The sequence below is a fragment of the Conger conger genome, chromosome 3, assembly GCF_963514075.1.
Source record: "Conger conger chromosome 3, fConCon1.1, whole genome shotgun sequence".
Taxonomy (NCBI): Eukaryota; Metazoa; Chordata; class Actinopteri; order Anguilliformes; family Congridae; genus Conger; species Conger conger.
Genome location: NC_083762.1, coordinates 52,879,734 through 52,897,218, shown reverse-complemented (window position 1 = coordinate 52,897,218; position 17,485 = coordinate 52,879,734). Strand labels below are relative to the sequence as shown.

The 17,485-nt window shown below is 39.0% G+C and overlaps 1 protein-coding gene across 2 annotated transcripts; it reads left to right on the top strand.

Moving 5' to 3' along the window:
- The first annotated feature begins 1,797 nt into the window (after positions 1-1,797).
- sft2d2b (SFT2 domain containing 2b) lies at positions 1,798-16,653 on the top strand. 2 transcript variants are annotated; one of them, XM_061235897.1, is made up of 8 exons: positions 1,800-2,144; positions 2,317-2,406; positions 3,645-3,730; positions 5,639-5,720; positions 6,641-6,676; positions 8,058-8,116; positions 8,991-9,020; positions 14,449-16,652. In XM_061235897.1, exons 1-8 carry the CDS (start codon positions 2,079-2,081, stop codon positions 14,486-14,488), a joined length of 489 nt encoding a protein of 162 aa, XP_061091881.1. In that variant the 5' UTR covers positions 1,800-2,078; the 3' UTR covers positions 14,489-16,652. The 2 variants fall into 2 exon arrangements, with proteins under 2 accessions (XP_061091882.1, XP_061091881.1); XM_061235898.1 differs by lacking the exon at positions 2,317-2,406 and having other exon boundaries at positions 1,798-2,144; positions 14,449-16,653.
- The last annotated feature ends 832 nt before the right edge of the window (positions 16,654-17,485 follow it).

Sequence of the window (17,485 nt, the reverse complement as noted above, 5' to 3'; positions counted from 1 at the left end):
TTTATTAAACATTTCATGACAAACTCTGTAAACTAACATATTTATATGTGTAAATATGTACAGGCAGTGATATTTTGACTGATCTAGGCCTAGGATGTAGGATAGGCTCTCAGTTATGGTTTGTTGAAGCGGTTAGATTTGTAATTTTAAACACATGGTGGAGACATTACTTTGTTATAAATGTCCTCAAATGCCAAATGCCTGCTATAGCCTACATTACATTTTGTACAGCCAGGTAATTTAGGGGTACAATCTTTTTATATTAATGATTCAAAAATAATATTTCAGTCAAATATCATATTCTTTTGGGAATAGTTTGAAATCACAAACCTATGAGCAATGTAACAGTACTATAATGCCATAATCTTTCCTGCATATTAAATTCTGCCCTTGTGATTTAAAAAAAAATAGGTAAATCGCCTTTGTTATACAGCGGTTCAGCGGTATATGTTTGTTCCTTGAATTAAAAACAATGAAACATAGGCACAATTGTTGGAAAGGGTATTTTCGTCCATCCAGCAACTCAAAATAAATCACATAGTGTATGGAAGCTCCACCAATTGTCATATCCACGAAAGCTTAGCCATGTTGCTGCTGTGAGGTTTCCAGTGAACAGTAGTCATGGTCAGCAGCATTCCCAGCTGCACTTCAACTGGGCTGCCATTTTACAGTCTGATCACAACATGTACCAAAAAGGACCAACATTGTTATAACCATGATTGCTGTGTTTCATATAGTTAAATGTGCTTTACTGACATATTTACTGACTGCACACTGTGTTCGATCTGCACTTCGTTTTACGTCGCTCTGGGTTAGAGCGTCTGCTAAATGCTTTGTAATGTAAAAGAAAGTAAAGGCTGGAGAAACTGTTTACTGCCATACATTTCAGTTAATTTAAATGAAGCAAAGGCTGGACAGCTAGCATCAGTAATATGATACATTAAATATAAGATTTAATACTGAAAAACTCTTTATTTTGCTTGTAATACGCCTATCCACTCTGTTAATGGGTTAGTGATTTTAACAACCAGAGCTGAAATATACAGTATATGCAACATTTTATTTACAAATACGCTACCAAACCTAGTTGAAAATAGATCACTTCCCATTAGTCATCACAGCTGGTCTGAAATATCCCAATGTTTACACACCTGGGAACATTTCAATCTGTCAGTTACCGGCAAGTCAGTTCATGAAAAAGGTGAATAAATATTATAATTGGAAAATACCTGGTAAAGAACATGCAAGCACAAAGCAAATCCAAATGTTTGGTTCCCAAGTAGAGGGAAGTATACTACCTGTCAAGTGATAATGTAGTCAAGTGCAGGACCTCGTTTACAGAAAATAACAGAATAACTATGTTTTCCTGACGGCTAGATTCCTTTTCTTAAAATTGTGTATAGACGTTTCGTTTTCGAAAAACTATTTCTACAAAATATATTAGTAAGGTGTATTAAGTGTGTTAAAGTAGATGCATTCTTAAAGGGATAGCTACTGTCCAATGACAATCCAATCGAGCTCACTTGCAAAATAATTGCCCCAAAATCCGTGACCGGCGGCAAATTATTTTCAACCGGCAACGAATTCTAAAAAGTAGTCCAATTTGGCGTGAACACCGCGAGCCTGGAAACAATGCTGTCTGCAGTCAGAACAAGGCTCCAGTTGGTGTACGATGAGTTCAAATAAACGTGCGCTACGCGAGGTTTGAGGCGCTGAGGGACTTCAGAGTGTATGCCAGTGAGTTAAGACGGAACATTGGATTAATTAAATAAATAAATGAATTTAGAAATACTCAAATCCACTTTCTGTTTGTGGGAATTAGCAAATCACTTTCATCTGAGTACTGTTTTACATGGTCAGACCGAAAAGCATTGATCGTGTTAATCTTTAACAGATGAGTGCCATCCAGTGATGGCGCTAGCTTGTTTGACTATATAGATTTCATTTGGTTGTAGTTCGTGATTTAGGCGGTACACATTAGAGGAAATCAGTGTCGAATAAGGGTTGCGATTAACATTCAAAAATTATAAACGACTGTCGCGCAGTGTGAACTGTGGACTGCCATTGCATTGATTTAAATGGACAAGTTAAAGAAAGTTTTAAGTGGTCAAGATGAGCACGATGACGACATCAACATACTCCAGGTATTTTCAAACTGGCTTGTCAAGACGTAGGCTATTAATCAGTTAATGGAAATAATGCAGCAAACTGGATTTACAACAAAAAAATGTTTATTGTATACGACGTAGCATACTTTGCATCGACAATGTAAATCTATTCCGCACAGAGAATGGAAATTGTCATTTCCCGTTTTAGGCAGCGAACGAGGCCTCCAGGCTCGGTTGGGGTACACGCGTGAAGGGGTTCATTGCATGTTTTGTTCTTGGGGTGGTATGCTCTGTATTGGTAAGTAGACGGATGGTTCCCCGATGGATTCATGTGTTACCGCTCCGAAGTTCCCCCCCATATTCAGATTTAGTTTAGATAAAGTTAGTTAATTTTCCTTCCGTAGTTCTGAGGGACACTTTGCCTTCCCCGCATCTAGCTACATGAACTAGGGAAATTAACAGGCTGGTATTTTTTTAGGCTATAGTTTCTTGAGTGGACTTTCTGCGTGTCCGCGCAACGGCTTAGATCCTTCTGAAATGTGTTTTAAAATCCATTTGAAATCTTGTCAAATATACTCCTGTATTCAGTAGCTATGCGGCAGAAGGTAGATTAAATATTTGCGCTATTCAAGGTAGGCTAGCTACTTTACTTATCTGACAAATTGTACAGGTCACTTATACTAGTTTTAGAATTATAGTCATATAAATCTAATTATTACTTTACTTATCTTTATTCTCAAAAATCTGTGTAAAATGTGTTGCTTGTTGAGCTGTTGAGTAGGGCCACCAGTTTGTCTCCTTTGTTTCCTTGCATTGTACTCAAGTCCTCCCCCAGTTAGAGGTCGCAATAGTCTCGTCGTTAAGACCCTTCCCAAACATTTGCACCAGGGATGAAGTAATTGGCAGTAATTAAGCACATACTATGATTGACAGCGATGTCTACAAGCGACGGATGTTAAATTAAGTTTGATTACATACAGTACTACAGAAAATATGTAGAAAAATCAGAGCTATTGTATAACATTTAACTTGTGCAAAAAAGTTACATTGAAAAAATGAATTCAACTAATTAACTAACCACAGTCTTCAAGCAAGAACTAAAGTAGAATCAGGTGTCTTTGTGATGGGCTGAAACAAAAGCCTGCAGCTACACTGGCCCTTTTCAAATGAGATTGGGCACCCCTGCTTTATAGTGTATGGGTGCATTTTTCTTTTTACTGCAGTGATAGTCAATCCTGATCCTGGAGAGCCACATAGTCTACCGACTTTACTTTTTTGCTCTCCATGTTTGATATCCATGTTTACTTTTATTCATGCCTTTCCCCATATTAGATTAATTAATTGTTTTATAAATGTCTCAACTAGAACTCAGTTGTGCAATTAGTCACTTGACTGTGCGTTGGCATGCCTATGGGGACCGCTGGATCATGAAATACAAGTTTAAATCCCTGCAGGTCACATGGTGAAGACAAACTGGTGGCCCTAGTTATGAGTGGTAGAGTGACAAATGTTACAAGTCTTAATTTCATATTTTAGGGAGCATGCATGCTGTGGCTTCCCAGAATTGGACTAGTTTTGTTCGTTGTCTTTTACACCTTGGGCAATTTTGCCTCGCTGACCAGGTAAGTCTCTTACTCTATCATCCTTTGCCTAGGCCAGTCCAGCCATCCCAGTGATTTTATCCTCTCTACAATTCAGTGCTCTGTATATCTTACAAATCTCTCTGTAGGTTCACTAGCATGTAGCAGTTGCACAAAATGTTTCCTTTTCCCCCAATTTATAATTATTGTAATTTAAAGGTGCCCTGTTGACATGGTTTATATGGAAATATATCCATGTAGCTGGAATTGTACGGACAGCTTACATTATTTGTTAAGAACACCAAACAGTCTGTTATAAAAAGAAAACAAGCCCATCATTGATGAATAAATTCTTAGGTGAAGAGGAGCTCTCACATTGCAGGTTGTTTAAAGCTCTTTGATGCCACCCCTTTGATCCTTCAGTATGATTGAAAAAGTGAATCCTCTGAAATCCTCTCATCTCAAGATATCTACAAGGGTACTCAATAAGTTGTTGCTGTTGCGCATACCAGAATATTTTTTAAATACATTTTTATTTTTAACTGTAGCTGCATTGATAATCCTGGCAGCATGATACTTTTCAACTAATTTTCACATTTGTGTAAAGGTTTGTTGCTTTGGATTGAATCAGGGTTAAAGGGATAGGTAATTTGCAGGAGTTATTCTGACATGTAATTGTTAAGTGTTCTGTTTTGATCAGTTCAGACAGTTTTTGAGCATCTTATATATTTATAGTTTCTGGCTACCTGCTGGCTTCACGATTGCATGTGTGGCTGTGGTCATTCAGTGGTTTGTGGTCTGCACATACACTTCATGCAACTCCAGAGCAAGTTGTACCGTGACATTATGCCCCCCCATCATTCTTCAAAAAACGTGCCTTGCTTCCTATAACAACATTACTCAAATGGAAGTGAAGCACTTGCACTGCTTGAAGGTGAGGAGAACAATATGATTTATATGTTTATAATTGTTTCTAAAATTTATAAAATATCTTGTATGTACAACCGTTTGATGCATAACATGACTACAAGCTGCTTTGGAGTTGCATTGTATACTCAATAGTAGGCAACTATTTGCTTGCGACAGGACTGGACTGGAGCAGCCCTGTTGCAAGCAGAGCTATAACTCTAGCTCTGTGAAATATTTGGTATTGACATCGATCCCTAAAATTTTTCTATCATGCACCCATAATTTCAGCCAATAAAACTGAATTGAGCACTGCATCCCCTTAGCCTGGTGCACACTACATGACAATCAGGCTGACTTTGGGCCCAATTTGCCCCTCCTGACAATCGAGGGGTGATCCAGATTTGAGGTTGGTCTGAACTGATTATTGGATTATTAGACTCCTAATACCCGATTTGCTCTGTGTCATCCCAATTTCAAATTGGAACTATTTGACTATGTCAAAACAAACTTTAAAGTCACATTGGATCGCACAAGTTTCTGCGAGATCCCAGGTTGAGAGTGAGTGTAAATTTATGGGACTTGTGAGTGTGAATTTTTTGTGAGTATAAACGTGTGTAACACAAGTGTAAAAGTGTGTGATGCTTGGCTAAATTGTCTAGTGTGTGCATTCGGATAATTGAAAGACAAAAAAACTGCCGTTGTGTATGTATGTTTTTAATATCAGTCAGGATTGAAAAAGTCCTGTAATGTGCACCAGGTTGAAGTAGTCAAAACCATCCCAGAGCCCCTTTCTCTGTTACCCCCTACCTACACTACATTAGGAAGTATTTTTTCACACAGTGATCACTGTGCTTGCCAGGCTTGATAAGGTGCTAGCTTTTAGGTAAACTTTAGTGGGAAAAGGGGAGCTTTGCTGCGCTGAATGGCCTGCTCTCGTCATCATGTTATGTTATGTAGCTCAGGCAACATTAGTTGGGCTGTGGACAGTTGGCTGTAGATGCTGAAGAACTTAGCTGCTGTTGTGTGGTTGTGTGTCTTCAGCACAATGTTCCTGATGGGGCCCCTGAAACAGGTGAAGAAGATGTGTGAGAAGACCCGGGCACTGGCTTCTGCCATTATGCTGGTGAGTGTATACACACACGCACGCGCGCACACGCACTGTACAGCAGATGGCTGCTTTAACCTGACCTGTCATCATGTTTTGCACACAAACTAGGAGTTCCCTGGTAGGGGAAACAAAAGTAAAATTTTAACATTTGGTCAAAAAAAGTACTTGAAATTACCTGAAATTTCAAGTAAAATAATGTAGTATTACATAAAATGCATTTCCACTGTATAAATATAAAAATATAGTTTTTGATGCAAACTGTGTGTAAGATGCGGGCGAAGGATTATTAAGCTAATTAACCTATACTGCATGCGCGAAAAAATGTGATGGGATGAAAATGATTGCAGTTATTTTGGAGTTGCTGGCGTACAATACTTTGGGAGCTGTACTTGGCTGAGGGCAGAGCAGACAGGATTCTACCTTTGCTGAATGGAGGAGAGTATGGGTTCAAAAGCTCTGTTTACCTGCTTCAGGCCCAGCTGGCCTCTCAGAGGCAAGCTGGCCATTCCAATGGGTAATTGGGTAATGCTGGGCCTGCCAAGCCTAGAGTACACTGCTGGGAACAGACAATCGCCTAGGAGGGGCAGAGTCAACCACCTGGCAGGGTTCCACCATGTGGTAAACAAACAGCAGGAAGGTGGAGTGGGGGAGAGAACTGTTGTAATACTAATACTGTTTCTCTAACATATAAACTGTTCTCTGGGAGGCATTGTGTGTTTAGTGTTTGATTCTGGATTCACCTTTCTGTTTTGTTTCTGGGCATTTGTGGGTGTTAAATGCAGTGTGTCACTGTTTAGCAGCACATTTCATGCAAAGCAGTTTAAGAAAAAAATGGCATGAATGGCATAATTTGTATGGCTTGTGAATTTTCATGTCTTCCCAGTAATCCCAGCTTCCCAGTAATCATGTGTGCTTGTTGATATTTTTTGTTCTAGACCTGCTTTGCTTTGACACTCTGTGCTGCCTTTTGGGTGAGTGAATTTTCCGACTGAGTTCTTTGATTTGATTGGCATTGCTGCTTACATTGCGTGAGCTCATGAATCTTCAGGCATTCAGGGCCTTCATAAAGGTCGGTAACATTATGTACAAAAGCTTCCCTTATACTGTCAGAGCTCCTTCATTTCAGTATCCATCACATAGTTGCCTTTTAGATCATTTTTGGTATTTTAGTTCATTGATGCAGTGCCATTTGTACCTCATTTAGTTCATCGGTTGATCTATTGTCTTTCTGTTGGATAACCATCTATGTTCTTCAAAACTACATTTGAAGTATAGCCAAGTAAAGCTTCACATTATCGTAATAACCTTGCAGGGCTAGAAGAGACTGAGCACTGCTTTTAAAAGTCTGCCGGAAAAAATAACTAAAAGGGTTTATATTATGTAAAGTATGCCAAAATGGCAGTTTGACAGTAATGTACAGTGTCAGTTTGGGTCAGTTAATGAGGGTCCAAGAGGTATCCAATGTGATCTGTCTTAAAAGTATAACTTATCAGAATTGGATTTTAAACTGACCAGATTGCTAGTTTGCGTGTGGCCGTACTGGGGAGTGTATAGGCATGGCTCTAGTAAGTTCAAGGATCAGAGGGTAAGCTGTCGCCAATGTACTGGGGAAAAAAAACCAGAACCAGCCACCAGGTGTTTAATGGGATTTGTTTCTGTTGTGGAAGGCTACATTCAGTTTCTTATGGCAACACATTTCTGTATGATCTGGACTTTTCCGTGAAAGTGGCCAGTTTTGGCACACACCTGCAGGGACATACCGGTATATACACTCACCGAGTACTTTATTAGGAACATTTTAACTTCATTACACCTACTTATTCATGCGATTATCTAATCAGCCAATTGTGTGGCAGCAGTGCAATGCATACAATGTAGATACGGGTCAGGAGCTTCAGTTAATGTTAATATCAACCATCAGAATGGGGAAAAATTTAGACCTTTGACCGTGGAATGATTGTTGATGGCAGACAGGGTGGTGTGAGTATCTCAACAAAAGAAAAAAAAATCCAGTGAGCAGCTGTTCTGCAGACAGAAACGCCTTGTTGAATGACGTCAGAGGAGAAGGGCCAGACTGGTCAAAGCTGACAGGAAGCTGACAGTGACGCAAATAACCACACATTACAGCAGTGGTATGGAGAAGAGCATCTCTGAACACACAACGCATCATCACTCTTAAGTGGAACGGCTACAGCAGTAGAAGTCTAATAAATACCTAATAAAGTGCTCGGAGAGTGTATGCTCACACACTTACAAACACAATCATGCAGAGATGCACAGACACACACCAGTAATAATTAGATCTGTAATTACTCTGTTTTACTGTAATATGACGTATCCTTATTTCATCAGTGGAAGAACAATGGACTTGCTCTGCTGTTTTGCATTTTGCAATTCCTGGCATTTGCTTGGTGAGTAACAACTGATTTTTACTGTAAGTGATTGATTAACTGTCTTTAATTGCCGTAGTGCTAATTGCCAGATAACTAATCATGCACGTGGTCATATCGAAGGTTAGATCTGTATGAAGTTTAGCACTGCTATCCCACTTTTGCCCTGTCACTGTGGTCTTTATACTGCCTGACTATCTGACTATTTACCTATGGGGCAGTGACCTTGGAAAATCAGAATGGCAAAGATACAAACATCTAGTGGCCAATGGGGGTGGGGGAAGGAGGGGTGGCTTACTTAATTTTTTTATTTTTTTATTTTTTTAAATTTATTTTCAAATATTTAATTTGTTTAGCTTTAGCCAATACACGGGCTGGGTTTGGTAAACTATGGCCTTTTGCTCAGTTTAAGTTGATCATGTGATGTTATTTAAAGAAAATGACTGCTGTTTCTTCACTTTCCTGCCATTCTGTTATGTTAAAGAATGGGGTTTTAAGGTCAGCTGGTTCTGAGAACATGGCAGTAATCATTTCAGATGATTTAAGCCTTTCTTTTATATTTTGCCTTAATGTATGGTGAAGCTTAACAGCAGCATTAGTGTCTTTTAAATAAATGACAGGTAAATGAAGGTAATCTATTACAGCTTTTGCCCCATAGATGTATTTATGTAGCTTTCCTTCTGTATGTTCCATTTGTACTGCTGTACAATAAAGCAGTTGAGGGGTGAGTGAGCATTTCCCCTTACCTAGCTTTCATTTTACATGTTTGTGCTATGATGTCTTCCATCTGAATGATAACAGTTCCTGTGAACCTGCTAGAAACGGGTTCACACATACTATACATTTCCCACAATGCAACACAACCCTTTTTTAATGTTTGCCTCATTGTTTACAGGTATGGCCTATCCTACATCCCTTTTGCAAGGTACCAGCATTTGATTTTTAGGTTTTCAATCACAACAACCAAACCAAAACACAATCCATTCCACCCTCCCTCTACAGTGGATATAAGTTTCCCCAACATTTTTTCAAATGGATGCAATTTGTCTGAATTACATTTGGTTAAATTGCTTAACTGTCACAGTTCCTATAAAAATGTAGCACCTGTGTGAGTTTTTATTTGGCAATGGTGGATGCTATAGGGTCCAGAGTAAGAGACTTGACTTACAGACCTCGAAGCTGCACCATTAGCAGGGTCATTTCACCTCTCTGAATGGCCTGGAATTGATGTGTACACCTGCATTTTATTATTTATACTTAACATGTGAGCTGCTATTATTTACATTTAAACATCCAAGCGACCATCATTGACATTGTTGTGTACATGCAAGCTACCATCACTTTCCATATCATAATTTACATTGTAACATGCACACAGTCATTTGCTGCACTGTAACATGCCACAGTGCAGTCCATAAGTATTTGGACAGTGGTACAATTCCTGTTCTTTTGGCTCTGGACTCTGGAACATTGGATTTGTAATGAAACGATGAATGTGAGGTTAAAGTGACAGTCACCTTTGATTTGAGTGTATTTACATTAATATCAGGTGATCTGTGCATGATCTTTTTATACATAGCCCCCGATTTTAGGGGACCCAAAACAGTTGGCTTCTCAGCTGTTTCTGATTATTCTGATGTATGCACTCATTTTCTTAGTACAAGTTAAGTATCTAGTCTTGATTATAAGCTTTTTATATTGCCTTTGGAGTCTATTATTGGCATTTGTCTATATGAGGGCCAGAGTTGTGCCGAGGAAAGTTAAGGAAGTAATTATGAGGCTGAGAAATAAGAAAAAAACAGAGCGAGACATAGGTCAGACAATAGGCTTACCAAAATCTGCTGTTTGGACCAGGGACCATCAAATCATTGTCCTAGAGGCCCCGAGGACTGCTGGTTTTCCACTGTCCCTTTACCTTTACCTTTACCAGTCAGGTGTGAAGGCTGGCTACTCGGTAGAACTAATTGTTAAGCTAATTACCCGAGAGAAAAGAAAACCAGGCCCAGATTTGGATTTGAGAGCCTGGTTTGGATGATGGCTGGTTTGGACCATCATTAAGACAAAAGAGCACTGGTGAGCTCAGCTATTGCCAAGGGACTGGCAGGCCAAGGAAGACCTCCACAGCTGATGAGAGAATAAGTCTCTCTATAAAGAAAAATCCTCAAACACCTGCTCAACTCTTTTCAGGAGTCAGGTGTGGATTTGTCAATGACCACTATCTGCAGAAGACTTCATGAACAGAAATACTGAGGCTACACTGCAAGATCCAATCTGGTTAGCCGCTAAAACAGAATGGCCAGGTTTCAGTTTGCCCAGAAATACTTAAGAGCAACCACAGTTCTGGAAAAAGGTATTGTGGAAAGAGGAGATGATTAACTTATACTAGACTGATGGCAAGAGCAAAGTATGGAGGAGGGAAGGAACTGCCCAAGATTCAAAGCATACCACCTCATCTGTGAGTATGTTATGGCCTTGGCATGTATGGCTGCTGTAGGTACTGGCTTCATTGATGATCTACAATGGGGGAAATAAGTAATGAACACATCAACATTTTGTCCAGTAAATGTATTTCCAATGAGGCCATCCAAGTGAAATTTGCACCAGACTTTGGTATTAACTCAAGAAATCCAGACAAATAATCTAAACATTAAAGTCCATAGGTAAATAAAGTTATGTGTAATAAAGTGGAATGACATAGGAAAAAAGTATTGAACACACTAACTGAAATTAATTCAACACTTAATGGAGAAGCCTTTGTTTGTAATGGCAGCTTCAAGGCGCTTTCTGTATGAAGTAACTAATCGCCCGCAGTATTCAGGTGTGATTTCGGCCCATTCCTCTACACAGATTGTCTTTAAATCTTTAAGATTGTGGGGGGCCCTCTTGTAAATCTGGATCTTCAGATGCTTCCACAAATGTTCAGTTGGGTTTAAGTCAGGTGATTGACTGGGCCATTCCAACAAATTGATTTTCTTTCTCTGAAACCAATTGCGAGTTTCCTTTGCTGTATGCTTTGGATCGTTGTCCTGCTGGAAGGTCCACCCACGTCTCATCCTCAGCATCCTGGTGGATGGCAGCAGGTTCATCTCAAGAATCTCTCTGTACATGGCTCCATTCATTGTTCCTTCAATGATATGAAGTCTGCCAGTACCACGAGACGAGAAACAGCCCCACACCATGATACTTCCACCTCCAAACTTCACTGTTGGTATAGTGTTATTCGGGTGATGTGCAGTGCCATTTCTCCTCCAAACATGGTGTGTTGTGTGACAGCCAAAAAGTTCAATTTTGGTCTCATCTGATCAGAGTACATGCTCCCAGTAGTTCACTGGCTAGTCCAAATGTTGTTTGGCAAATGAGCTTCAACATGTCTTTTTTTCAGTAGTGGAGTCTTGCGGCTGAGTGTGCACAAAGGCCATGGCGGTGGAGTGCATTGCCTACTGTCCTTTCTGTCACAGTTGTACCTGCTGCATCCAAGTCTTTCTGGAGCTCTTAGTGGTCCTTGGCTCTTTGGCTACTCTTCTAAGTATCCTTCTGACTCTCTGATCAGAAATCTTGCGAGGAGCTCCTGTGCGTGGCTGGTTGATGGTGGAGTGATGTTGCTTCCACTTACGGATAATGCCCCCAATGGTGCTTACTGGAAGATTCAGAAGTTGTAAAATACGTCTGTAGCCAATTCCATTTTCATGTTTTGCAACAATCTGGTTGCGAAGGTCTCGAGAGAGCTCTTTACTTTTACCCATCATTAGATGTTTCTTGTGTGGCACCTTGGTAACAAAAAAAAAACCTTTTATAGCCCATCAATATATTCTAACCCAGCTGACATTAATTAGCACAGATTGGAGGTAGAGTTGCCTCCTAATTAGTTATGGTTTTCAGCTGGTTCCGTGCCTTTCCTTGCTTTTTCTTAGTGTGTTCAATACTTTTTTCCTGCTTCATTCCATTTTATTACACATAACTTTATTTACATATGGACTTTAATGTTTAGATTTTTTGTCTGGATTTTTTGAGTTAATACCAAAGTCTGGTGCAAATTTCACTTGAATGGCCTCATTGGAAATACAGTAGTGTGAAAGTGTTTGCCCCCTTCCTGATTTCTTTTTTATTTATTTTTTTTATTTTTTTTGTCACACTTAAATGTTTCAGATCATCAAACAAATGTAAATATTATTCAAAGGCAACACAAGTAAACACAAAATGTTTAACCAAATTTACCCCAAGAGCGCAGCGACGACTCATCCAAGAGGTCACAAAAGACCCCACAACAACATCCAAAGAACTGCAGGCCTCACATGCCTCAGTTAAGGTCAGTGTTCATGACTCCACCATAAGAAAGAGACGGGGCAAAAATGGCCTGCATGGCAGAGTTCCAAGATGAAAACCACTGCTGAGCAAAAAGAACATTAAGAACATGATGATCCCCAAGACTTTTGGGAAAATACTCTGTGGTCTGACGAGACAAAAGTTGAACTTTTTGGAAGGTGTGTGTCCCATTACATCTGGCGTAAAAGTAACACTGCTTTTCAGAAAAAGAACATCATACCAACAGTAAAATATGGTGGTGGTAGTGTGATGGTCTGGGGCTGTTTTGCTGCTTCAGGACCTGGAAGACTTGCTGTGATAAATGGAACCATGAATTCTGCTGTCTACCAAAAAATCCTGAAGGAGAATGTCCGGCCATCTGTTCGTGACCTCAAGCTGAAACGAACTTGGGTTCTGCAGCAGGACAATGATCCAAAACACACCAGCAAGTCCACCTCTGAATGGCTGAAGAAAAACAAAATGAAGACTTTGGAGTGGCCTAGTCAAAGTCCTGACCTGAATCCTTTTGAGATGCTGTGTTCATGCTCGAAAACCCTCCAATGTGGCTGAATTACAACAATTCTGCAAAGATGAGTGGGCCAAAATTCCTCCACAGCGCTGTAAGAGACTCATTGCAAGTTATCGCAAATGCTTGATCGCAGTTGTTGCTGCTAAGGGTGGCCCAACCAGTTATTAGGTTTAGGGGGCAATCACTTTTTCACACAGGGCCATGTAGGTTTGGATTTGTTTTCTCCCTTAATAATAAAAACCTTCATTTAAACTGCATTTTGTGTTTACTTGTGTTGTCTGACTAATATTTAAATTTGTTTGATGATCTGAAACATTTAAGTGTGACAAACATGCAAAAAAAATTTTTTTTTAATAAAATAAAAAAATCAGGAAGGGGCAAACACTTTTTCACACCACTGTACATTTACTGGACAAAATGTTGATGTGTTCAATACTTATTTCCCCCATTGTAACTATAGATGGTACCACCAAAATTCATTTTGAAGTGTATCGACTCATTTGCTCGCGGTTCATTCTACAGCAAGGCAATGATCCGAAAAATACTGCTAAATCAACATAGTCGTTTTTTCAAAGCTAAAAATTGAGCATGCCTTTCATATGCTGAAATGTGGGGACTATGTATAAACACTGCTGTAATTTCTCTGAAAGTAAAATGTATAAAAATGCCCTTTGTGAGATTCAAACAATGTACACTTTAACCACATGTTTTATAACAAATCTCAAATTGTGGAATACAGAGGTGAATAAATGATGGGTCTTTGTCCCAAACATTATGGAGGGCACTATTAGTAGTAATCATTAAATGTTATCTGCAGCAGCAGAAGGAATTCTGAAGTGTACAGAAGCATCTTATCTGCTCTAGTTCACCTCCAAACTCATTGGATGGTGCTTCATCCCATAGCAAGACAAAGTGATCGCAAACATACACCAGTTCTCTCTTTTTAATGATCTTTTAAACAGTTCATTTTGGTAAGCCTATTGCTTGGCCTATTTCTCTGACTGTTTCTTATTCCATAGCCTCAAAATGGCTTCCAATTTGACTTTCTTTGGCATGACTCTGGACCAAAGAAATGCAGATAACAGACTCCAAAGGCAATCAAAAACCTACAATCAAGACTAGATACCAAAGGCTTACTTATACCTGCACTAAGGAAGTGATTGAATATACCTAACTATTCAGAAACAGCTGAAGAGCCAACTGTCCAATTACTTTTGGTCCCCTTGGGGGGGGGGGTCTAAATGCCCTCAGAATAGAGGTGCATTTTAACCTCATGTTAAATGAGGAGACAAAAAAACAAAAAATGTACCATTGTGCATACACTGTAGATGCAGTCATGTACATTATAGCTTGCAGACTACTGTTATTCTTTAGCCGCAAGAATCAGTTCTGTTGTTTCTGAATAACAGTTTAACTTGGAAGGATGTTTTGTTTATGAAAAGTATATTTTTAAGCCTGCATGTAGCTGTTGACAGGTGATGTATCCACTTAAAAATACTTTTCCTGTTGTGCCATTTTGCAGAGATGCGGTGATAAAGATGTTCTCCATGTGCCTGAAGTGAGAAGGTCTTCTATAAGCTCACCCGACCCATCTCTTCACAGCTCTGTCCCTGCTTTTTGGGGTGCAGAGCACCCTCTTCTCTTTCTGGCACAGAGTCTCTGAACAGGTGGCACTCCAGTGGGCCCATCTCCACCTTCCAACACCAAAAATAAAAAGGCTTCACAGTGTTCCCTCTGCCATGCAGCACCACCCTGTAAGGCTTCCAAAATGTAAATGGCCAATTTGGGTTGAAAAGTTGGAGATCCAATCAACATATAACAAGACTGGAATCATGGAATGAGGTTTTCGGTTATGTCACAGCTTGTGTTTGGCTTTGCAGTTGCTGAAGAGGTTGCCTTTGTGTATGTGAAACATGTACTGTGTTTGTTTACTCTCCTGGTCAGTGGTTTACATTAAGGGTTACTTGGACAATTGTGCAGGAAAGGCCATAGTTCATGTGTACATGATTGCAAAATGAAGTGCTTAATAATTTCTGGTGAACTAGTATTAAGAGGGGGTAAAATGAGGAAAAATGCCTCACTGTGATAAACATCCAGCTAAACTAGCTTGATGTTCAGTAGCTAAGGGAGTTTGGTAAAAACCATTACTCTTCTGTGTGTTGCTACTTATTCTAGAGTGAGCTGCCCAAGTGAAGCCAAATGCTCTTTTTCAACAACCATCTACCATCTCCTTTTCCAAGGATGGGAATGGTTTTCGAGAATTGGTATGTTGTAATTTCCACATTTGTGTAGGCTGTTTTAGTGGTCAGAACAATTTACCATCAGAAACTGATTTTAAGATCTAATTTCCCTTTGAATCAACATGGAGATTTTTCAAATGTTTCATTTTGTAATTGATATGCTAAAAATTCATACAGGATCCCCTCTGCATTACAAAACAAATATGGAGTCTGACATACCTTAATACTTGCTGCTAATGAAAGAGGAACAACTTAATTTGTCCTGCTCATAAACTGGATTAAAGGCTATTATATTAATGAGAAACGTCTATGCCTTTTCAGCTCCTGTAGTGAATGATAACTTTGACAGGATAAAAAAAAGCTCAGCTGAATATGATGGTCTTAATGTCGCTATATTAAAGGCATATCCTCCTCTTAATTTTGTGCCTCTGTACCACCTCACTGTGCATTTTCTCTTTCCGAATACACTGGTCACTGTGGTGATGCACCTGTAATTGGCCCCTCCTGCTTACTGTAGACAGTGGCACTCTAGCCTAATCGTATCTGTACCTAGGTGGTGCCATAATGGTGGGGTTATGGGCAATAACACCATGTATTTATGTTGGTCATTGTGAAATGTTTTATCTGAGAGGAATTCATTATCTGAGCTGAATTAATGATACATATGAAAAAATAAAAATGTGTTTATTTTCCTTGTAGTTGTATTTTTGTTATTAAGCACCTGCAGGTATATATTCAGCCAATTACCCCTCATGACAATGACACTGCATCAGAACACAAGTCTTTTCAACAAGATTTTTTTTCTCAAGTTTTTAAGTTCAGTTGAATATCCTTATTTGTTGTGCAGTCAAATGATAAATTTGTGATTTTCTGAATAATGCAGTTCTAGAACTATTCCTGCCAATCACTTTACTGTTGTAAAGTTAGTTTTTTTCCTTTCCAGAGACTGCTTCTCTCTATATAGTATGTTATTTGTCATTCGAACCAATGTTAGATGCATTATCTGTATGTATTCACACAACTTGCTTTAATAAATGCTGCCTTTCTGTCAGTTTTTTTTCCTTTTTAAACTGTCTCCTCAGCTTGCCCTCTATGTAGTCATGCTTGCTACATGACAATATAAGTGGTTATAATGGACAGTCAGAGTTGGTATAGCATAAGTTAAAGATGATGAGGGGGGAGGGGGTGCTTTAGTGTCTGTTATCTGACAATATTTTTAGTGGTGATGGGCAGCCCTATAAACTGTGCCTTGGTCTTTAAAAATGGAAAATGTATCTCATAATTTTCAGATTTCAGAAATGATTGTGTGAAAGCCACATAAAAAGGCTCGTTTTTATTATGAGAAATTGGCAAATTTTTCATTTCATTATATCCTTAGTTACATCATTGCATATCCTTTCTTAATAGGATATATGGCAGTAGAATTGCATGCTTATTTGTTACCTTCCTATTAGGGGTAATGGTGTGGTTACTAAGAATCCTCTGTTCCCTGACATTGTGCTTTGTGGCAAGCTGGAACCTACCTTGAGAAAATATTTATTTTTCGATTAATTCATGACTGTTTTATGCATCTTTTAATATAATTGTTTTCAAACCTTATTTCTTTGGCTCAATACACTTTAACATGGGATTATACACAAAGTGTGATTGTTGTATGTAGTCCTACCATGTTTTCTGTCTCATTTGGAGTATTGGGAAGAAACTAAACGAGCTTTTTGTGGCTTTCTGTGCTAAAGTACTGTATGCATTAACTGCTTTCCAAACATTTATCTGTTGGTTGTTGCATCAACATTGGTCACATCTTGCTTCTAGGGCTAATTTTTTTTTCATTACAACCATGATGTGAGGAATATTTAAAAAAAAAACCTTGCCCAAAGAGCAATAAATAGCCATTTGAATATGTCCTCGATGTTCTCTGAATTTTCATTACGCACACCCATAAAATTGGGATAGAACATACAGACCAATTAAGGCTTTTTGGAAAAGCGTGCCTTTTCTCTTAAAATGACTGGTTGCATATTATGCCATCAGGCTTATTGGATTAAAATTAAGGGCAATTAAGAGATGTTCCATGTTATTGCTATATTTTCATTCAGTCCGACAGTTGTATGCTCTTCATCAAGCAAAAGCTACCACGCACCCTTGTGCTCACCATAAATCTTCGATCTGGTACAAATGTTGTACAGCGCAGTTGCCAATCGCTTCTGACGTATACGCATATTTGTTTTGTATGAAGGTGATGTGGGCATTGTTATATAAAGGGAAAACTTGTTTTTGAAAAAAGAAATGATGTGCGCTGTCTAACTTTGAATGGGTGCA